General features: G+C 42.1%; 1 protein-coding gene across 5 annotated transcripts in view; it reads left to right on the forward strand.

Moving 5' to 3' along the window:
• The window catches only part of SMARCD3 (SWI/SNF related BAF chromatin remodeling complex subunit D3), a 73,325-nt gene that overhangs the window by 32,038 nt on the left and 17,884 nt on the right, over positions 1-23,403 (forward strand). For all 5 annotated transcript variants that reach the window (XM_021539004.2, XM_021539007.2, XM_021539006.2 and 2 more), the window contains 4 exons: positions 2,500-2,717; positions 5,768-5,810; positions 15,821-15,943; positions 22,935-23,057. In XM_021539004.2, coding sequence (XP_021394679.1) covers positions 2,509-2,717; positions 5,768-5,810; positions 15,821-15,943; positions 22,935-23,057 — 498 coding nt within the window. In that variant the 5' untranslated portion in view covers positions 2,500-2,508. The remainder of the gene's footprint in view (positions 1-2,499; positions 2,718-5,767; positions 5,811-15,820; positions 15,944-22,934; positions 23,058-23,403) is intronic.

Raw genomic sequence — 23,403 nt, forward strand, 5'->3', positions numbered from 1 at the left:
TCCAGCTGTTCTCGGGGCTCCAGGATCATGGCAGAAGTTATTTGCAGCTTTGCACAAAGTTGCAGTTTTTTCTGTCTGCTGCCTGCTGCTCTCTCCGTGGCCACACCTGCCATTGCTTTCTTACATTGACACTTGCTGAATTCACCTGCTTGGATTCCAGCGCTGGTGACTCTCCTACCTACTGCCTTGCTTTTCTGTCCGTAACAGTTGTAGCCCATATTGGTTCTTTGCTGGTAATCCATTCCTCTCCTTCATGCAGTTTCCTTTACAAGCATGAGGAATAGCTAAGACTTGTGGTGATCAGCGAGGGCACTGAGCTGGGCCTTTGGGAGCTATAGTGGATTTGGGTAGTTAATTTGGAGATGCGGGTCCAAATTACTTTTAGAATTATGTTTTATTATAATACTTATTTATATATTTAGAAATCATAGAGATTAGGAGATAAAGATGAAATAAACTTTTAAAAATAATTGTATATGTTGACTGTGCACAAAATATTTTCTTCCCACCCCTAGTGGACTGGCTTGCATACCCTCAGGAAGTGCACATATCTCACTTTGGGGTCCAGTCGTGTGTTTCTCCCAGTACTCTTGCAGTCTGCAACTACTGAGCCAAGTATGTCTTCCATGTTGTTAGCACCCTTTTGGAAGAGGGTTCCATAGGTTGATACCCACAGTGTGACAGACTCATCCCTCCAGTGGTCTGTGAGCCTGACCCTTCCGCTGATGGCCAGGGTTCCCTATTCTGGCAGGGGCAATGAACAGTCAATACCTCACTGTGCTCCCCAGGCCACACGTGATTCTTCAGAGCTCTGGCAAATGTCCCTTTAGATCACCTTGGATCACTTCTTTCCAGATGAAAAGTCACAATATATTTACCTTTACTTCCCTGGATGCAGTTTGATATGCTAAGAATTTCTGTGCCATTATTATCCTTGTTTCAGCTCTGCTGTGCCATCACTGAGCTGCAGGAGCTAGAGCTGCACACAGACCTTCACTTGTAGACACACCATGACCATGGCACACTGATATCCTCTATTCCCTCCATTCTTATTTCTTTTCTTTATGACTTTTTTTGACCTCTAGTAACCAGTGAACTAATATTTTTCTGGAAGTGTCTGTTCAAACAAGGTCTTGGTTCTGGTGGACAGCTTAGGGCCCATCGCTTTGTCTGTGTTTCTTGGATTGTTTTTTCCCCTTTTGTAATTCAGTTCAATATGTATTGAACTACATTAACATCTTCCTTTTGAGCATTCATTCTGTCTCATAAAGTCCTTCTGCAATTCTTGAAGCTGGCCTTCATCCTTATCAGCATGAATAACTTAGCATTACCAACAAACATCTTCACTTCCTTGTTTTTACCTGGCTTTTTTTGGTTCTTTTTTTCCCGGGTTGTTTTAAATATGCTGAAAAGGAGACATCCCAGTAGAAGTTTATACTTGCCTTCCTTTTGTTTTCAGAACCAATTACTTTTGCCTCGTTTCTATCCTTTAACTAATTGTTTATCCATAATGGATGCCATTGCCTCTTTGTTTCCTTAAAAGACTTTGTAGGGGGACTTGGCTTTCAGAGGACTTTTGTAGTATGGTTATTCTTATTTTTGTTCTAGTTCAAATGCCTAGAGAGTGTGTGTGTCTGTATTTTTGCATATATGTGGACATATATTAATTGATACATATTGACAATTCTCACTATGAGACCATCTTTCTGTTTTGAATTGTGTTTTACAGGCAGTCATTATTTGACTGGTGGTTTTCCTTGATGGCTATAAACTTCTAGAATTCAGAATCAGATTTACTGTGTGTCTTGTGTCTAAGTTCGTGATTTGACTCAGTGTCTCTCAAGAGCATGCAGAAGTCAACATAAATGCCAGGGCTTTAGAATGCCTACAGGGGCTGCTTACAAACTACCACGTCCATTTCTTTATTTTATTTTATTTTAAAGGCTTGATCTGGGCCATGACCTTTTTTATAAAGGATTCATGTTGCCTTACGAACTTACACTGCTCTCTGGTGTAGGCAAAGTAGAAGGCTCTCAATGGGAAATGCTTATCCTGGTGTTTGCCTGTGCTGGTTTCTGTCTCCCGGCTGATCAGAGCCGCCTGCTCGCAGTGCAGCGCACGCAGTGGGAGTGTGCTCACAGCAGCACGTGAGCTGCACCAGCGTGGACTGCGTGTTGCTGCCATGGGGTGTTCCCTTCAGGCTGAAGGTAGACCTTTCAGCTGTAACTGCTCTGGATATGCTGCTGACCGCTGAGTGTTTTCCCAAACCTAGTATTTTGCCTCCCTGTTTCCTGCCTACTTTGTCCCTGAATGCCTCTTCATGACATCCAAGATACACCAGTCACAGAGCTCGCATGTTTTGTGTTGCTGCTTAGCGCTTATCAGGATGGTCAAAATGGGGAATCTGTTGAGGCCTGTGTCGCATGATGTACAAATGTCTTGGCAGCTGCAGAAAGAGGAACCAAACTGGCTTTTCTTTCTGTTTCGCTTTTCCTCCAGCGCCCTGGGATGCCATCAGGAGCTCGAATGCCCCATCAGGGGGCTCCCATGGGTCCTCCAGGCCCCCCATATGTTGGAAGCCCCACAGTGCGACCAGGAATGCCCCAGACTGTGATGGAAACAACAAGAAAACGCACTGCACCACAGCAGGTCCAGCAGCAGCAGGTGCAGCAGCAGGTGCAACAGCAGCAGCAAGCCACTCAGAACCGAGCTAGGAGGTGAGTGTTCTGTAAAGAAAACACAGGAGGACAATTTGAGGAAGCAAAGGTGATACCTGTTTAGCAGTAGATAAGACTTTTAAGATCAAATGAGACAGAATAGAAGACCTATGTACTGACAGTTTCTTAAGCAGGAAGAACATTAGTAAATTTTAATTTTTTTGTGTTTATGAATGGTCTTGAACAAACCAACCTTTAATAATGTCTGGTTTTGAAGTTATTCTGCTTTTACCTTGCAGGTTTGTCAGGCCATAAATTTGTCTAGAGTGTTTAGCCTTTAGAATTAATGAACAGCTCTCTTCTAATATAGTACAATTATTTTATTATTTTTTGCCTGTTCAGTATTGTTGCTCTGATTTCTGAATGGCTAACCTAGTAGTTTGTAAATGACACAAGTGGAAAAATCTTTGGTTTGTCATGTGAATGCTTGTACTATGGTCACTCAGAAGAGTGGTCATAAAACTTGCAGTTGTCCCAAGTGTTTTTACATATAAAGTGGATAAATATGCAGTGGAAGTAATTTCCTAAAATTAGAGTGATTTCTGTGGGGAACTTTCTTTTTGAAATATGCCCACCTTGTACATTGCTGAATGCATTCTCTCTTGAGTAGGTTAACTAATTTCTTTTTGCAGCACATTAGACCTCATCAGTCTTGAGTGTTGAGTGTGATCCACACGCACATAGGGTGCAGTCATCTACGTGGGCTACCTTTTGCAAAATCATTATAGATGTAGATACAGCTTCAGGCAGTGTTCTGGTGGTGTCAGGGAATCCAGCTGTAGGTAAAACATGACTCTCTAATCTCAGTTCTTCAGGAGTCCTGCTCTGTCCAGGTTATATACCTTGGATCAGCAAGTCAGATTTGGGAATGCTTGTGTCTGGGATGCATCTGGAAAGAACACTGATCTTGAGAGTATTAATACATTACAGCTGAAAAATGTTGAACACAGAAGGAATATGTGTGAATGCAGAACGTGAGCACAAGCAGTGCATGTGCCCCTTGGAGGCCTTTCCCAGCAGCAGCCAAAATGCACATTCTATAGCACCTCCCAGGAGGTTCTCCAGGAGACTGCAAAATAATGTCCAGCCTTCAGGTACTAGGTAGGATATAACCTGAAAAATTGCCCCTACTGGATAATTAAGGTAAACTTTAGTCACTAACTAGTTTCCAGGGAGCATTAAAGGACAGTATTAGCTAAAAGTTGGTGGCCTGACTCACAGAAAAAATGTTCCCCTCCCCTGTTCTTAACTTCAGTGTTTCTAGTTTGAGACCCAGCAGTGATCTCTACTACATTGAGCCCAATTCACACCAGTGCTGCCTGGATACTCAGCGAGTTTCTCTGTTTCTTCTGCCGTGCCTTCCCTTCAGATAATGTATTGAATGTTTTCCCTTTTTTCATTTCCACCTCCCTGTCATTTCTCATTATGCGTTTTTCAGGCACAATTTTCTGGCACCTTGGGTTCAGTTCTGGGGGTAAAATTAGTTCCATGTTTTCTAGCATGGACCAAGAAAGTTGCACTTGTCCTTTCTTGGCAGGTTTGGTGGAGATAAAAATCTCATTTCTGTAAGAGATTATTGAAGAACTGGTTGAGATCCAAATTATTTGTGGATGTTGCTTTGTTTTTTTCTTGCTTTTTATTTGCAAGCCTATGGGGTTGTTGCAGGTACATGCATATCCCATTCCCTTTGGGAGGCTGGGGCTTGCTCAGCTTTTACTTCCAGATTCTGTGCAGATTTCATTTTGTGAGCTGTAGAAGGTGTTGGAGTTTCACACCATGTGACATTCCATTCCCCTTATTCCTACACTTTTTAAAAGGAACATTGTTCACCTATTAAGTTGGGTGTAACTGAATTTTCTGCCCGCTGTACCTCCAGGCACAAAGAGTTCCTCAGCCTTGGCTTATGTGGGAATGGGTAAGAGTCTTAAGAATCTGGTATTTCAGCCCTGGCTCGTTACTAACAAACGTAGAAAGAGAGTATGCCACACCAATGTGCATGGAAACAGCTTTTATGTGGACACAGCTGACGACAGACTTCCAGTGTGAAGACAGTAAGGAGGGGTGTCCTTGTGACATGGCAGAGTGGCAGCAGGTGGTTTTCTTGCTCCCATTTGTCTGTCACAGATGGAGTTATTAATTTCCTGGTTAAGATAAAGGCCTCACAAGTTAAAGAGATGAAGAACAGGACCTGAATTCCCTCTTGGCCCTGTTAGAGGAAGCTGGGTGATAGGTTTGGTGGGCATGAACAATTCTTAGAATCTGAATACAGTCTTCCTGACAGCAGCATTTCTTAGGCACATAGACATTTGTGTTTATGTATGTGAGTACAAGTGTGTTTTTAAAAGCATAACTATAGAAATGTGCCTATGTATGGGTATGGACACTATGTATACACACTGCAGGCACACATACATCTTCCCACGTGTGTTCATAAAGGTGAAGAAATGTTGAAGTGTAAGGTCTTCTACGTTTATCTATCACTCATGCAAATATGTTAAACAAGTGTGTGTGTACATATGAAGGAAGGGCGTCCATATATGTGTGTTTTCATACATCATATGAAATACACACATATGTTTGTGTTCTTCAGCACTTAATTTTGGGCACAATCGAATAATTGCGTGTTGTCTCTTTGAACAAGTTGCCATGCCGTTTGCAGTCACTCAGCCACTCAGCTGTGCACACGCATAGGTGTGTCTGTGCACACATGAGGCTGGGCTCTGCACGCCTGTCTGTACCTGGAAGCAGTGTGTGCACATGCACTTGCATATATTGCCGCCCTGCTCCGCGGAAGACACTGTGATCAAAGAACTTACAGACTTCTTTCCAGGATGCATAACAGACAGCCCTGATTTGTTCTTACCTAACTGCCTCCCCAGGCTGCTGAGAGAAGGGGTACGAGAGGTCCTGGGCATGGGTGAGACCCTTTTGCTGATGCATGCACAGCTGTGCACCAGCATGTGGAGATGTCAGGATAATTTAGCAGGTGGCCTCGTTACTCCTAGATCTGTCACCATGGTAACGTGTTTTTTTCTTTAAAAAATGTACAGTGCCAAGAGGAGGAAGATGGCTGACAAAATTCTCCCTCAGAGGGTGAGTCGCTTTCATTTCCTATTCCCTTCACAATCAGTTCAGCATCTTAGTGTAATTAGAGGAATTTTAGAAAATTCTTTGACTTTTTGTTTAAAAATCTAATTAAAAAGTAAGTAGGCAGTGGGTGAAAGTCTGGAGAGCCAGGCTGGGGCTGGGCTGGGGGCTGGGAGCGGGAGCAGCCCGGCCTGCGCGGCCTCGTGCCTGGATTAGCCGAGCCAGCACTGCCGCTTGCTGGAGGGACCGTGGCGCTGGGCTGCCAGGCGGCAGCTCGGCACCAGGGCCTCGGGTCTCCACGAGGCTCTTGATCCTTTCTTGAGGCTGCCCAAAACCTGGCCCAGAGTGTGGCTGTACCTGAGGGGTGGGCTCATGCTCAGCTCTCTGGCCCAGCAGAGCTGCCAGGTTATGATTTTTATGGTTGTGTCACCGTAGGGTTGAAGTGAACCCGTGTAAACAACAGAGTCCGAGGGGTCTGTATTGTCTGGAGAGTTACTAATTCTCTTATCCCTGGGGATGCATCTGGCTTTTGGTGTCTGCCTATGTTTGATCCTCAGTGCTTACATCTTCTACTTCCTTTCCAAGCACTGGGATTTCTCTCTGCTCTCCTCTCATTATTCCCATACTTTTCTTTTTCTTCACCCTCTTCAGTACAGTTCACAAGAAACTGCTTGGTCCCTAAAGGCTTCAAAATACATACCCTTGCAACATCCTAATCTAAGTTGCTTTGACTGCTGGTGCATTTTCTGGGCTCAGAATCCCTTGGACAGGCATCTTTTTCCTCCATATCCTTTTCAAGTTTTCAAGCTCCACTGCTAAAGTGAGCCCAAACTTGCTGGCAGGCTCCAAAATCACTTCTGTGAGATTTCACAGGTGCCTACTACCAGCCATCCAAAGAGGTGAGCCCACTTTGGTACTCCTGATGTTATGCTATCACTTCTTCTCTTGTTATTCCTGCCACTTTCTGAAAGCAGAGCCTTTCATACGTAAGCCACTAGATATCTTATGTTGCTGTCTTGAAAGGACTAAGCTACCATTAAACCCAGACCTTTGAACCACTTGCAGTCTCCCTGGGAATTATGTTGAAGCCTCATTCCTGTTCTGCTGGTGGTTAGTACCTTTTTTATAATGAAAGATAAGTTTCTTGTACTGTCAGTTTTGTCTGTCCCACACAAACTGTTTTCACAATGATACATCCTGTATAGTGAGGCTGTTGCTGGAAATATATGTCCATTTCAAGATGCTTTTAGTTTTGTTTTGGGTTGGTTGGTTGTGGGAGTGTTTTTATTTTATTTTTGCTTTTTATTTTGCATGTTGCCTTTATAAGATTAAAAGGTGTAAGAGGTAATCAAACTTTTTTTGCCAGCAGATCACTGACTGTTTATCAAGTCGATGATAATTCTTTAATAGGTAAAGCCTTATATAGGTGTGTCAAAAATCTCTACAGATGCTTTCAGAACCATGCTGTCACCAAATATTCTAGCTTTTCAGTATCTTTGTTGCTACCAGCCAATAGCTTTAACTGGTGGAGTAATAAGGCATTTGCTAGAAGTCTCTTCTGCAGTAGGTTTTTTATCAGTGCAGCTGCAGTACTGGTATCAGTGATGTGACCTCTCTCTGGGTTAAGGTACACTGTTAGGCTGCAGTTAGTGTGGCAGAAATCCCTTACACCATCTCTGGAATGAAGAAATTCTGTGTACATCATTGTCCTGTCAAGTGGAAGATGTGCACTGGTGGCTGTGGAATGCACGTAAAACATGGGGTAAAACTTCCAGCTTTCTGGAACTACCTCTGGAGTGTTTTCCAGCCAGTCAGCATCTGTTACCCACAGACTTTTTGCAGACTCTTGTTAATGTTTTCCGGGAACTTTGAAGGGGAGAGGGGAAGATATTAAGTACATTTGACTCTTAAAAATGATCTTATGTAGTAGTGGGAAAGGAGGTGGATTCTCACTGTTCCTCACTACTGTTCTGACTATGATAATGACTTGGGCAGTTGGCATAGGTAGCATCTTGTTGGTCAAGCCTATGCCATAGTCCTGGAGCATCGTGCTGGTTGGGCAGGATCACTGAGTCATTCCAGGTCAACTGTTTGAGAAGGATTTACTTTCACAGGAATGTAATTGTATGAAAAATTCAACCCAGCAAACTTTGCACATAGGAAGATTGGATTGGAGAGCTGCACATGGCATCTGGTTCCCTCTGTCATGGAAGCCATGACACAACTGCCACTTCAAGACTAGTTAGGTTCCTTACCTGAGACATACTTTTGATCTGCCAGCTTGGTTTGTTTTTTTTGGTTTTTTTTTTGCTATGCTCAGCAAGGGAAGTACTTCTAGTTTGCCAAGTTAGAGAGGCTCCCCTCTTGAAATCCTCTTAGTCATTTGTTTTATCTAATCCTGGTTAAATTAATGTCTTTCAAACCGTTTTAAATGTACCTCTCAAGAAACCAGAACTATACATAGTATTACAGGTTGCCAGTGTTCACCATGCTTGAATGCTGCTCCTGCATTTTTAGCTCTATTGGAAATAGCACTGCAAATTGAGATTGCTGTGCTTTTTTTTTTTTTTTTAATTGGCCTTTCCACATTGATACAGCCTCTGGTCATTCTGTGATTGGCTAATACAAGTATTTCTGCTTTCTGTCATATGTAACTGATGAATTCCCATATTAAAGCAGGATTTAGACCCTGAGGCATGATCCTGTGCATTGTAATGCTATATATCATCCCATCTCCATTATGCAGTTCTGAGCTTCCTTACATTCTCTGTACTGTCCTCTTCCTTGCAATGATAGTGACACTCAAATGTATCATTACTGAGTTTTCTTAGCATACTTCTCCTTTTTTGTACAAGAACACTTTTTTCCTATGCCAGGTCTTGCTCCAGCTCCCACTTTTCAGTCTTAAGGAGTGGTTCCCTTCATGACTGTATGTCAAATGCTTTACTTAAATGCAAGTTGATTGCATTGACTGCATATCTTTTGTCTAAAATACAATTTTAATGACCACAAGGACTTTGGTTACACTCAAACTGACGTACTGTAACATAACAAGGCCTAGTATTTTTTATAGTGTATTTAACATTGACTCCAGTTCTGTCCAGCAGGTTCTTTCCTTCCCTATTTTCCTCACTTCTGGATCTTTCCTGTGTTCACATTTGGCTGTTTCTGAAACCCTCATTCAATTTTGGAGAAGTTCACAGGCATCTTCATTCATGGCTGAGGACCTAAATCTCTAGAGCTGATGTTACCCTTGTGACCCAGGTTTTGCAGTTGTGCCTCAATTTTGACCTCAGACCACAAACCATCTGTAGGGGCACATGACTGCACCTCAGACTGTACCTCTTTCTCCAGGCCTTGCCTTCTCATTACTTCTGGTCAGTCTTATTTTCTCTTATTATTGAGTAATTACATTTTTTCCCAAGAAGCTGTGAATGTGATCCACCACTCCCATTCAGATGCAAGAATCTCAGCTGAAAACCATTCTGGCTCCATAGCTGTGCCTGTCTCTGCTTTTCCTTGTTTAACTTCCTGAGTGGAGTGCAACTTTGAAATAGCAAACTGCCCCTCCTTCAGTGGCTTGCTTGTCTCTTAGTATTGGCTACTGTTCTTCTCACTCAGCCCTGAATTCCTGAGGACTTTTTGTCTAGCGGTGCTGACAGGGTTTTGTACACCTGTCCTTTCCTTTTCATCTTCTCTACTTCATTTTCCTTTACACTAATATTTAGTCAATTTTTGCTGTTGCTGTTCACTGACCACCATGTGGAATTCTCTGCACAGATCCCATGCCATAATAGCTGTCCTGCTGTGGTTTGGTCACTGCATGGCTGTTGTCCACCTCTTTCTCCATCTGAGCCAACCAGAGGTGAGGAACACCTGGATCTGCCATTCTTTCATGTAAAAAAGAAGAGGTTAAGGGTGTGATAATCAGTGGTAGCCTTGGATATAGCAACTGTGAAATAAAGAAATTAAAGATCTTGCTGGGGATGAGGAAGGAGGGTAGTCAGGTACAAACCCTGGACTTTAGACAAGCAGAGTTTGGCTTATTCAGGGAACTGATAGGTGTGATTCCTTGAGAAACAGCTCTGAAGGGCAAAGTGGCTCGAGGAAGCTGGGAGGTCTTTAAGGACCTTTAAGAGCAGCCTGTTTTAAATGCAGGAAAATGAGCAGATTTATGAGGAGCCCAGAACAGGGTAATCACAGTGGTGGTCCCAGCATCAAAAGGCAATGTACAAGAAGTGAAGCAGGGACAGGCTACAAAGGAGGAGTTCAGAAACATTGCCTGGCATACAGGGAATGGTATCAGCAAAGTCAAAGCTCAGCTGTAGTTGAGATCTTCAAAGGACATGAAGGACAAGAAGAGCTTCTACTATTAGACTAGTAATAAGGCTGACCAAGGAAAATGTATGCTAAGTGGGCTGGGTGATCCAGTGATGGCAGAGACAATAAGTCTGAAGCACTCAAAGCCTTCTTTATTCAGTCTGCATTAATGATGCCTCCATGCCTTGTGATCAGTGAACACATCCAAGAGGAGCAGGCAACAGTGGACGGGATAGGGCCAGGGATTAGTTGAGGAAACTTGACCTGTACAACTCCATGATATCCAACAGATTGCATCTGGGGGAGCTGAGAGAACTGGCCAATCTCCTTTCAAGGCTGCTCTCTCAATAGTCTTGTATTCAGGTTGGGACATTTTGGTTGAAATGGGCTGACAGCCATGTGGGCGGATGATGAGGCTGAGAAGGTGGCTAATGGTTGCTCTTGGCTGTGAAGATTGTGACATTAGAGTGCTGCAGGGATGTGTCATGTGCATCATAGCAGCCGTTCAATCCAGCATCTTCGCCATTGGAGGAGGCAGTGCAGTGCTTGCTTAGAAAATCTACAGATGACACCAGTCTCTGGGTGGAAAAACCAGTTTATATGCTTGTGGACATGCTGGAGGAATGAACCAACAAGAACTGTATGAAAGTCAACTAGGTCAAATGTTCTTCCTTGAGAAAGAGGAGGGCTGCCTGGCTGAGAAGCAGCACTGCTGGAAAGGCCCTGGAGGCACTGGTGGACAGTGAGCTGTGTGAGCAGGAGGTGTCTAACATCATCCAGAGATCTGTGGCCAGGAGCACAGCCAAGAGATTGAGGGACTTGATTACCCTTCTTAGCTCTGTACTGGGTAGCTCAGTGCTAGAGCACTGTGTCTAGTTTTAGGATCCTAAATTCAAGAAAAACAATGGCAAACTGGACTGAGGTCAGTGGATGATTGTCATTGATTGAATGACTGGATCAGCACATGAGGAAAGAGTGAGACAACTGGCCTTGTTCAGGCTGACGGATGGCTCTGAGGGGACCTAGCAACAGCAATGGCTAGCCTGGTCCTAAGAGTGGAGGACCAAGAACATGCACTGCTTTTGGCATTTTACTGGACTGTTACTGGCCCCATGGTAGTCAGTCAGAAATCCTCCTCAAGCCACTCTCTCTTAGGGGCTGTAGGGTGGCACAGTCATGATTTATAAGGAGTGTCAGCCCTTAGCTGTCTTTCTTTCACCATAGAAGCCTCAGTGGTAGAGACACTATTGTCAATAATCTATAGGCTAAAGTTCCTGAGCGGGGAAACTGTCCAGTAGCTCCCAAGTCAGACTTCAGTCACTGCCACTTAAGGTAAAAAATCTGGTTCTCAACAATACCTGTGAAATGTGTGGGTTATGTCCATCTGCCATAGGTAGTAAAAAAGGCTAAGGATCAAATTGAGCTTGTCAGACTTGGGGGAATAAGAGGTCTTGGATTTTGTTACCTGTCTCAAAGACAGAAATTCTAGGGTAGCCTAATTCTCAAGAAGCTGCCAAATCTCTGTTTATTAGTGATTTTTTTTTTTCTTAATCAAGATTGCTGAAACTGTTTTGTTTGTCCTGTTTAGACAGTGAAGAATGCAACTCCAATTGTTCCTGCCTGAAATAGATCCAGTTTTATTTATTGTGTTTTTTCTGGGATATTGGAAGTGCACAACAAAAGGACCTGTGAAAGTTTTGCAGGCCAGCTGTTGTATAAAACAGGTTGAAATTTCATCAGCTTGCTCAGGACCTTGTCCAGGTTCTGAATACCTCCAGCCAAGAATGGACAATCCAGAGCATTTCTTGGCAGCCTGTTCCAAGGTTTTGATACCTTGACATGTTTTGTTCGTTTTGTCAGAGTTTTTTTTTTTTACAAACCAATTCTTACAGGGAATGAATTGCCCCTGCTGCAGTGAGTTTCTGTTGCCTCTCACCCTAATCTCACGCAACTCCACGGGGAGGCTGGCCCTGTCTGTGCTTCATGAGTCCACATAGCTGTCACACTCTCCCACGCGATCTGCTTTTCCCTTTTCTTCTCCAGGCTGGAGAAGCTCTAGCAGCTTCTCCTGGCAGGTCTGTGCTCCAGCCCCCAACATCCTACTGAGCCTCTGCAGGCCTCGCTCCAGGGTGTCACATCTCTGTGCTCCTGTGCCCACCATCCAGATCCAGTTTCACCAGCATGGAGTAGCAAACAAGAGCCTCTTTCCTGGGCTGGATGGCAAAACCCGTGCTAATAGAGCCCCTTTTGCAGCTGACCTTGGCTATGGCTGCCTTACCCCTCAGACTCCTTCTGCACTGTTGTCTGTCCCTCAGGGTGCCCAAGTCCTCTCCTGCCAACCTGTTTCCTACCCCAGCAATGCCCACCTGTCCCCCTGTGCAGTGCGATTCTCTGCCAGCAGCAGAGCTTTCCCGGGCTGAGCTTTACTGCGCTGAAGTGCCCTCCTGTTTCTGCAGCCTGTCAGGCTCCCTCTGCACAGCCCTACTGCCCTGCCTGCCCTGGGCTCAGGACTCAGCCAGGACCAATGGAGCCAATGACACCATGGAGCCTTCTCTGTGGCTTTCAACATGAGTGGCAGAACCAAACCCGGAGCTGGGTTTTTTCCTTTAGCTTTCCTTCTGCTCTCATCTTCTTGCAGAAGGCTTCCTCATGGCTTTCCCCAGCCTGCTGACTGCTGTCATTGCCTTCCAAGCAGTCATACTATGACAGCCATAGGAGCTATCCAAAGATGTTGTTTGTATCCCAGAATTTGCAGTGTTGCAGCTGTTCCTTGGTCTCTGATTCTGTCTCACAAGCCTTGCACATCTGTTTACAGGCAGGTGTAGTGGGTCCCCCCCACTGTCTCCCATCATGTCATTCCTTTGACACTGTCTTCACTGTCCCCACTTGCAAGTTGGCCATTTTTTGTCACCACTGATATCTTGTGGAAATCGAGGATATAAATGCATAATTTAATAACAATTACTTTTTACTAATCTTTAAAAGTTTGAAATGTTTGAATTTTCATAATAGAAAGATAAACAACTCCAGCCTCAAGAAAGACACTGTCTTACTAATGTTAATAGTAATCTCTTCCAGTTATCCATGGAATTCTAAGATAAAGTATAGCTACATATGTTCAAAACCTTGGCTGATAAGATGCTGGTTCTGCTAGGTGCTTTCTGGAGTTTCTTCAAGAAACTTCTTCATTCTGGCCTTTCTAGATAAAAGCCAGAATGGAGATTTTAAGTATTGAAACGCTCTTTTTGCATCTATAGTTAGAACTTTAGTTAAAAGAGTGCAGAACTGCACAGAGCTATGAACTTTTCCATTAGGGCAAGCCATGCAAGAGAAGGAATTAGGCAGGCTGCACAGATACCTATCCCATAGGCACTCTCATGTCTCCAAAAGATTATTCCCATAGTAGGATGAGAAAACAAAAGACTGAGAGCTGCCAAAACTGGCCTGAGTCTTTAATCTTGCCCAAAATCCCATCTTTGCTGTGACCATAACACATCCCCAGAGAAGAATACAAACACAGCAAGTACAAGTCTTCTCACCAGTGCTCTCCCAGCCTGGAGCCATTTGCAGTTCAAGGAATTAGATGCAGTTTTGTTTCTGGCTGATTTTAAAGTGTTTATGTTTTTTAGCATCTTATAATATTTAACATCCAGTTTGGTTATAGGAATGGAATAGGAAATAGCCCTTTCACTTTCATATGGTAAAAGATGTAAAAGTGTGGATTAAAAATATTTATTTAAGTTTTCTTCTGTTTCTACAAACTTCCTAGAAATTTTATTAGATCCTGGGTCTAGTACCCATTGAACCAGCCAGAAAGTTGTATCACCTGTGTTGTATAGGCTGTATCCTAAGGACTCTGTAGGCCTCACCCTGCTTCACCATGTGCCCGGGGGGTTCACACACTGACTCTGATGGAACTTGGAATTAAAGGTCAGAAACTACTTTCTCGGTCCAGAATTTTTAATTGACTGTAGCACAACATCATTAAGTTCTTCAGGCAAGGAACTGAGGAATCTTTTCATCTGTGCAGAACAGGAGAAAAAATATTGGGGTGTTTTGTTGTTTCCAAAGATTTGCACTCACTGCCTTGCTGCCCTTACTCTGCAAGCTGTCGGTCAATTCCTTGATGTTTCCAGGGTAATGCTTGCTCTTCATGCTCATGTTTCTTTTATTATGCTGCTGATACTAACACTTTGAGAAGCATATAAGCAGTTAAAAATCTTCTCGGCTAAAGCTGAGAATAATTTTTTCTCTTTGGCTTCTGCTTTTCCAAAGTATCAGTCTGGTTGTAAGTAGAGCAGGTATTCTACCATCTCAAAACAAAAAGAGTCAGTTGAAAGAGATATTTATTTGATAACCTTAGTCTGTCTAAATACAGCAGGGAGAAATTGTTTGTCTTCAGGCTGGAAAATAAATTTATTAAGAAAGGTATGACAAAAACCTGTAAAACATATAACAAAGGTGCCTAGGGAATGCCTTCCCACTGCTGCTCCAGCAGTGCAGGGAAATGGCATCAAATGAAACTTGCTCGTGGCAGGTTCCAAACGAGCAAAATGAGGTTCTTCTTCCCACATTGCCTGGTGAGGTTCTGGAATGCTCTGTCTTGGGCTCTTGTGGATACTAAAAGGCAACAACTTTGAAGCCTTGTCAGAGACACAATACTAGGAGAGCCAGCTATTGGCGTGACCTCATGCTATAGTTCTCATGTCCTTGCAGAACACAGGGAACAGGTGCATGCCTAGTGTCTCTCACATAGGTGTTTGTGCCTTACACCAGATATAAACTGTAATTTTAACTGTAACTAACTGATTCTAAAGCAAAACATGAATACCAACTCACTTTTAATTCCTGTGGGACTATTATAGCAGTTAAATATTTTAGTTAAATAATTGAAAGCTAGAGTGATTATTGTAGAAATAGAAAAGGTTATCTATTATATCTATTTTCATTACTTACAGTATCTTTTTATGGTTTTCCTGCATGAGTTATTCCAAATTCAGAACCAACATTTTCATTTAAGGGTATACTTAATAATTTCTAAGCTCAGTTCATTAGGTCTTTCTTCCAACCTACTTCATATCCCTTCCTTTGCTAACTTCCTTGTAAAAGAGAAAATAAAAAGGGGGTTTATCAATAGAACTGATGTATCAAAATACCAATAAAAGTTGGCAGGATCATAAGTTGACACCTGATAGCTGGTCATGTTGAAACTTTGACATGAAGGTCAATTTCACCTCAGCCAGGAAGATGTGCGAACAAAGGCAGGCATCCTGCGTGGCAGTTTTTACTTACAATGGGTGACACTTGTTTTTGAAATGTCATCATGAACACCCCCCCCCCCCCCCCCCCCCCACTTTTAGTCTAGGGAGATGCAGCACTTTTTTAGTTTTGAACAGGACAAATTCACTGTACTTTGGATTGGTAGCTAAGCCTCAGTCGAAGAAAAGAGCCATGATTCAGGCTTTGTGGATTCAGGCAGGGTCTTCCAGAATGCATTAGGCTCAGTTCTGTGCTCCTGCTCTTCAGTCTGTGCCTGTCCCATGGTGCTGAGACCTGCCGCATGTCTGGGAGCTGCTGTCGGGGGAGAACTCCTCTGGGCACACCTGTCCAAGGGCTGGGAATGTGTTGGTGTTGCTGTTCTGGGACATGGCAGATTCATGCTTCCAATATTTGGATATTCCTTGCTTCCTTCTCAGATCCGTGAGCTGGTTCCTGAGTCCCAGGCCTACATGGATCTCTTGGCCTTTGAGCGCAAACTAGACCAGACCATTATGCGGAAGCGTGTGGATATTCAGGAAGCACTGAAGAGGCCAATGAAGGTATGTTGTGAAAAATGTGTAGATTGTGTCAGAGGAAGAAAATAAGTCTTGTACTAAATGGTGGAAATACCTTTCGAGTAAAAGTCCCATTAGCAGAAATGCTTTGGAATGGGTTAGGCTGAGCTCCTAAGAGCGAACAGCTGGGAATCGGCATGCATAGAAAAGTGGTAGAGAAAATTCTGTGGCTGTTACCAGCTTTAGCTTCTGAAAATCTTTAATAAGAGGAATAATAGCCTAGGGATAAATAAAGGATAGATAAACATTGGCTTGGGAACTTTGCATTAAAATCATAAAAAATGAGGAAATAAGAGATTAGAGGGGTGTGCTGAAGGTATGCATTACGTTTACAATTCAAATTTGGTCAAAAGTGGAACCTGTGGAATAACAGAACATACAGTGGGAAGAATTACATACAGAAGGTATTATTTGTGTAAGAAAAGAATGGATGATATTTTCTCCTGTTTCTATTAGATAAAGTTCTGCTCTTTGCTTTTCCTAATATCCCACTGAAAAGGTCTGTTTCTAAGTTTTCTGAGTCTATTCATTGGAATCATGGAATAGTTTAGATAGGAGGAAACTGGAAGTTATCTAGTCAGCCTTCTGTTAAAAACAGGGTTGTCAAGGCCTTGTTGAGTTTTGAAAATCTGCAAGGATGGAGGTTTCACAGCATTGTCAGGCAGTCTGTTACATTTTTTTGCCCACTCTCATTGTGAAGAATTTATTTTTGTGTCTTATTTAAGTTCTTGTGACTGTATCGGGTAGTTCATACTCTATTCCTCAAATAATTCCCATAGAATGAAGGGTTTTGTAGTTATATGTCTGTCATGACATAAAGCTGTCATTCTTGTCTGTACCACAGTGATGGGGGTCAGCCCAACAAAGTTCAGTATTCTGTTGTCCATTAACACCTCCTAGACAGAAAGGAAACTGAATCCTGGATAGTCTAAATCATGAGTTCATTCTCAAAAAGTGTTGCACATAATATACAGTACTCTCAGAAGAAATCATTTGTCTTACCTTCTTGTTATGGGTTGAACACCATTCTTTTAAACTAGTTAGGAATCTGGCCATATTTAAAGGTGATTGAAGACTTTGACTTAATTCTTAAATCAGGAAGTTATTTATGCTGTGGCAAACTCTTTATGAATTAACAAGTGCACAAGGTCCGAGCTGTAAGCTGTGCTGTTGAGATATTCAGTGTCTGGGTAGGGAAGAGTGTAGGAGGCACAACAGAAACTGTAGACAGAAAATTCTGCTTCCATCTAGGGCTCAGCAAACATGTTTTAAATATCATTTACCCAGTTAACATCTAGAGAATGATCAGATGAGAACTTATATTCTAGGACTACCTATACATGAATTTGGAAAACAGATGTTTTCCAAATTCATGTATAGGTAGTCCTAGCATATAAGTATCAGACCTGTCAAAATAGGGCTAAACCTAGATAAACTTGAGTTTTTTCTTAATGTTAAGTATTTCCATTTTATTGTAGTTGCAAAATTGGTAACAGCAATAGAGGTTATCTCTGCATTTCCTTCTCTTATCAAAGCTTTTTAATTTTAATTTTAATTTTAATTTTGAAACACTTGCCTTAAAACAGTGATTCTCAAACTGGAATTGTAATCCTAGGAGAAATATGAATTTGTCTAAAGTATGTGAAATTATGTAGGTGATATGTAGGATTTCTCAGAGTTATCAACTGTAGTGGCAGTTACAGTGTTTGTCACGGTGATTGAGCTGTAGCTAGAAACAGTTGTAGGGAACCACAGATTTATGATCTAGTGCTGCTCAGGCTGTCAGCAGCCCTCTTCAGCTGCCAGCTTTTCCAGTTTAGATCTTGCCTTGGCAGTTTTCTGCTGGTTGGACACTGCTGTGTACTCTCCTCTTCTTCAGCCAGTCCTGCATTCTTGGATTTCATCTGTCATGAGAGTCTCAGAATTCCTTGTCTGCAGAGTAGCATTAGCAAGTGTCCTTGTACTGACTTCATGGAAGACCCACATGGTCAGAATTCCAGAAAGAGCTTTTAGGAGGCAGTCAGGCAGACAGGGCTGTTTGACAGATACAGCAAACTCCATGGCCTGAAGGAAATGGAAACCATACACCCAACAGACCACTAACTGTCCTTAAATAATGAATTACTGAAAATCTATGCAGCTCTAAGACCATGGTAGACTTTGGGAGTGGATTTATTTGGCTAAGTATAGACATAGCCATTTCATTCATTTATATGTGAGCTAGTTACTCTTGGCTCCCTTCATGGTTGAGAGATTAAGTTGGTGCAGGCAGTGCTGTTCAGGGCACAATTCTTCTCATACAGAAGTGGATGTTTAAAATAATATAGATAAATAACAGTGTAAAAATGCTTATTTCTCTCCATTGTGTAACCCTGAGATAGAAGTTGTCACCATAAACATGATTATAAGACTGAGAGGATTTTCATCCCAAAGCCTGAACCAGGGTCTTCTGACTGAAAGTGGGATGTGACCATGTCACAAGCACGGCTCCTACTCCAAGTCCTGGCACCACAAACAATACTTTCATCTCACCCAAACCAGAGACTGTCATCCAGGGACTGTCATTCTTTTGCAGTGAACTGATGTGAGACATTCAGTTTACCAGATATGTGTGTAGCTGCAATTTCCAAACTAAATGATCTGCTTCCAGGTTCTCCATTTTTAGGTGAAAAACAAGTAGTAGCATCAGAACACCATCATAGTGTCTCTCTCCCTAGTTTTGTGAATTGAGATTTTTTTCCCCCACTTTCAGATTTTAAGATGACTGAGGAATTGATATTGGATTGTTGCCAGAAAGCAATTTGTTTTTTTTTTCTGAAACACTTGTCTTGTGACATAATTCTATGTGTTCTGCTTTTTGCATTATGAGATAAGGAAAATGAAAACACCTTCTCTCTTTTAATCAGTCAGTGTTTTAAATATGTCATTCAGGTTCTTTAATGTTCTCTTTTCTCAGGTAAAAAATTAATTCCTTCCAATCACTGTAGAAAAATAACTTTTCAGTGCAACTGGCTTCTTCTTATTACCTGTCACTATACAACTCCTCGTTCTCTCCTGAGGAAGTACAATATGCAACTATGAAATAAGCTGCTACAGTTGATTTCGTAGACTGTTGTGCATACAAATTTCCATTTTATTCCTCAGTAGTATTTGCTTCACCTTTTTTTGAGTTTTGATGTTGTTGTTTATGCTTTTATAGAACTATCTGCAAGTATTTTTCATATGTTGGTGCAATTTTGAACTTAGTAAGTATTGTCTCATTCCTTTTAATTATTCATTATACTTGTGTAGTCTACTAAGTTACTGTTTTTTCTGCTTTGGATTGACCATTTTTAAGTTCATGTCCATTTTTTTTCAGGAGTTACCTAACTAATTTTGTTTCCTCTACAAATTTTGACATATCTTGCTGCTGCTCTGAGCAAGATGCCTCTGTGTTCCAGCTCTGATATGGACATTCTTCATTTAATTTGGGTATTTAATAATGATCAAACAGTGGCCATTGTTTTTTCTGTCTCCTGATTTTTAGTTTCCATGCTATCACTGTTCATTTTGCTTTCTAAGAATTCTTTTTTTTCTGTGAGACCAGGAAATGGTTACTGTATATGCAAAAGGAGAAACACAGATTTCAATCTTTTCTGTGATTTCTGTTTGAGGTTTTTATGCTACGTTGACGTTCATGGAAATTCACCCTTAAGATATCTTAGAGAGCTCTTAACACAGTACTACTTACCAGATTGGCAGTCAGATTTTCTTGAGTCAGTCAGCAGTAGACTATCTACTAATAACTTTGTTCGTTTATTTAAAACCCCAAGCACAACTTCCCTGGAAGTGTCCGGGAGGTTTTGGGTCCACCTGAGAGTTCATTGAAGGAGACTAACTTCAGCAGTTGATGGAGATTTGTCTGGGGGATATAGCACACAGATCGTGGGATCATCAGATGTTTAACTTTCTGATTCAACTTGTTAGGGATTCAATACTAATGGAAACTGAAAAAAAAAAAAGTAACACTGTAAACCAGGGAAGGTTTTCTGAAGGATTTGACAGATTTCCAGCATTTCACCCATTTACTTGAACGTAAAGTTGTATTGATTTGTGTGAAGATGACATCAGAGAACTTGAAGAAGGAACAAGCTCTAGGTGTGCTGCTCCACCATTCCTGTCAGCCTCCCATTCAGATCTGTTTGATTTCACGTGAGCTTGACCAGCAGTTGTGCTGAGACCTTTGCAGGAGTTCATTGCTGACATGACCATCTGTTACATATGATTGCTTTTTTCCTTTTCATTTTCTCAAGGAAAAATTGTAAGTGAAATACAGTGGGTTTAGGTGAAGACTTTGCATTTTAATATGACTGCTATTTAAAGTTCCTTTTGCTGAAGCTGAGTCAAAGATCAGTGTCTTGCTCTAAGAGAGCAAGGAGATCAAGCATTTACTGATTTTTGGATAAGAGATTATTTGACTCACAATGTTGATCAAGTCTCTGTGAAGTTCCCTGTGCTTAGCTTTGCCTTTTTGGGTAGTAAAGTTCTGGTGTCTGAAGAGATGAAACGTTATGCTTTCTTTTTGCCCTAGAGCTGTAAGTCTTCTCTTTAGTTTTTGCTCCCAGCTACTGAGAATCCTTTGGTTGCTTGCTCTTCTGTTCTCTGAGAATCCACCATACAGAGAGGAGAACAGATTTTAGGTCTGTGTGATAAAGCACCAGGCGAAGAAGTTTGCAGAATTTATTGAAGGGCAGTGGCTTCTTGCCACTGCTTTATTTAAGCTGCAAAACATTCAAGTTGCTCATAAATTTTATCATTTCCTGCCTGGATGAGATGGAGTTGCTCAACTGGAAACAGAAGAATATGTCATTCTGAGAGCCTTCTGGATATGAACTTGACATTGTTGGCTACTGAGAGTGAACCAAATGTAGTGGTTTTTAGTGTGTATCAGCAGCTGAAGAGACTTTATGGTCTCTACTCTAAAACCCCACCAAGCACCATGTTGGTATCTTTATTTCTTGAGCTCAGTTTTGACTATATCCCATCTCTGAACTGGTGTCTTCCAAGACTGGACATCCTTATGACAGCAGTATAGCTGGAGTTGTTGTTGGATCCCTTCATGTGGGATTCATTCTGTACTCTTGGGTCTCTGTGAAGGGTCTTGCTTTGCAGGCTCGATGGTAGTGTGAATCAGCTGCCAGGAGAACAGTCACAGTAGGAGAGAAGGAGCTTAAAGGTCCAAAGTAACTGTTCCTGGCTGTAGAGCCACAGTTATGAAATTTTGCTAGGGATTTCTACATTTATTTTCTTTAAATTCCACTGCACAAAGTATGCATTACCACTGTTGGTAATAAGGGTATGTAAGGCAAGTTCAAGAGCCATGGTCTAGTTCCTGGACCTGGAAGGGGAGACGGCCTCCCAAAATGTCTGGGAGCAGAAGAGCTACCATTCCCAGGTAGCTCTTATAAGGAGCCAGTGGTGCTGGTGACACTAGATGCCTGTTAAGTAAAAGCCTGCTTGTGTATGTAAGTACAGTTCTGCAAGTAATTCAGGTGGGGATAAAATTCAGGAATGTTGCATAAAATGTCCAGGGTGATTGGAAGAGTTTTGAGTTTAGAAATGTGAAGTCCTTCACAAATCCACCACATTAAATAGAGTTTTGGGGTCAATAATATAATTATATTATGAAAGAGCACTTTGGCAAGAGAAATCTTGTGGGAAAGGATGGTGAAGACATGGATTCACAAGAATGGTTTTTCTGTTAATCTGCCTGTTCTTACCTGTGTAAACCTATCATTCTCTGCACTGATGGCACTTTGGAAAATCCTGTTCCCTGTCAGAGCATACTGTTGACACTCCATTTCTATCAAACCTCTCTGTTACTCCAGATTTGGCAAAATGCAGTAATTTTCCTGTTCCTCTTCAGCCATACATCTCTGCCTTTCCCATACCTCTATGCCAGCTTATGCTGTATAATCTGCTGTATGTTACTTGTTCTCTCCAATGTGTGTATAAACTTTACAAGATCGCTCCTTTCTTAACGTTGTTTTGTTGGCATTAATTTGACAACTGTAGCCTTTTTGACATTGTATTCTACATAGGTATTGGAGATTAGAGTCCCAAAGTAATGATTTGTAACAATCTTTCCTGGAATCCATGCATCAGACTTAATAGCTGGGTTTTCCACATGATGCATGGGAGGAAGGGCACTGAGAAATGATACAGCCATAAGCCACTACAGTTTCTGGAAAACTTCAGATGGTCTATAAAAATGACAATGTATTAGCATTATTTTATCTCTGAGAGACTTGAGCACCCGGGTTAGGGATGAAGCAGGGTCCTTCTTTCACTCAGGTCTCCCAGCAAGCTGGAGCTGCAGCATGTTTGCTCAGAGTGAAGGCAGGTGGGGAGAAGAGGAGGATAAGGCAGTCGGTGTGTGTGTGTTGGTGTGTTCAGGTGTGTCTGCAGGATTGTTACTAGATGCTGCATGATGGTAGTATGCAGATGGGCAGAGATGTGCCTGGCAGGTAATTTGCAGCATGAGCTGTATTTGTGACTGCCATTTTCAAGTCTGAACTGATTCAACTATGAAGGACATTTGTGTTGGAATAGGGTTGCAGCTGAATTTTAGCAGTCTAGCTAGGTTGAAGCCAGAAAGGACATAATATCATGCTTTACTCACAATGATTTCTCAGCTATCTAATCCAGAAGTATAGGATGCATCACTTCTTAGGCATGGCGACCTCCCATCTTCCTCCATTTACAGTGAATTTCAGCATGTTTGTATAGCCAAGAGTTTTTGAAAGGAATTTTCAGATTCAGCTCTTCAGTATATTTTTGTGCATGTAACAGAATCTTAAATTGTAATACATCTGGTGCAGCTGTACAAAACATGGAGAATCCCTGTTACGTGTGCAATTATCACCTTTCATGCAGCTTCCTCAGATCCTGAACTTAAACTGGATATGTACTTTTCCCTTCTCTTTGTGCATAACAGCAAAAGCGGAAGCTGAGACTTTACATCTCCAACACATTTAATCCTGCAAAATCAGACGCTGATGACTCTGATGGCAGCATTGCTTCGTGGGAGCTGCGCGTGGAGGGGAAGCTCCTGGATGATGTATGACTTATCTCTGCTTCACTGGGGCTGGCAGGATCTAAAGATTGTCCTTTGGGGTAGTAGGTTTTACTGGGGACATCAGCTGAGACGAGACATATCTGAATGGCAGTGTTGACTCGTTGCTGCTGGGAAGGCACTGTGCCCAACCCAAGTGAGGGATAAGGCCCTAATGGGAATGTTGGAGAGTGCAGCAGAAAATGAGGCGGAAAATGAGAAACATAAGGACAGGAGAGGCAGGAGGAAGTGAAGAGAAGAGGGCTGAGATTAATCGCTTTAAAGAGATGTCAAGGTTCAGGTTATAGCAGATGTGGTAATTCTGGCCTACAGTGGGCATTGTATCTTGTGA

Source organism: Lonchura striata, chromosome 1, assembly GCF_046129695.1.
Source record: "Lonchura striata isolate bLonStr1 chromosome 1, bLonStr1.mat, whole genome shotgun sequence".
Taxonomy (NCBI): Eukaryota; Metazoa; Chordata; class Aves; order Passeriformes; family Estrildidae; genus Lonchura; species Lonchura striata.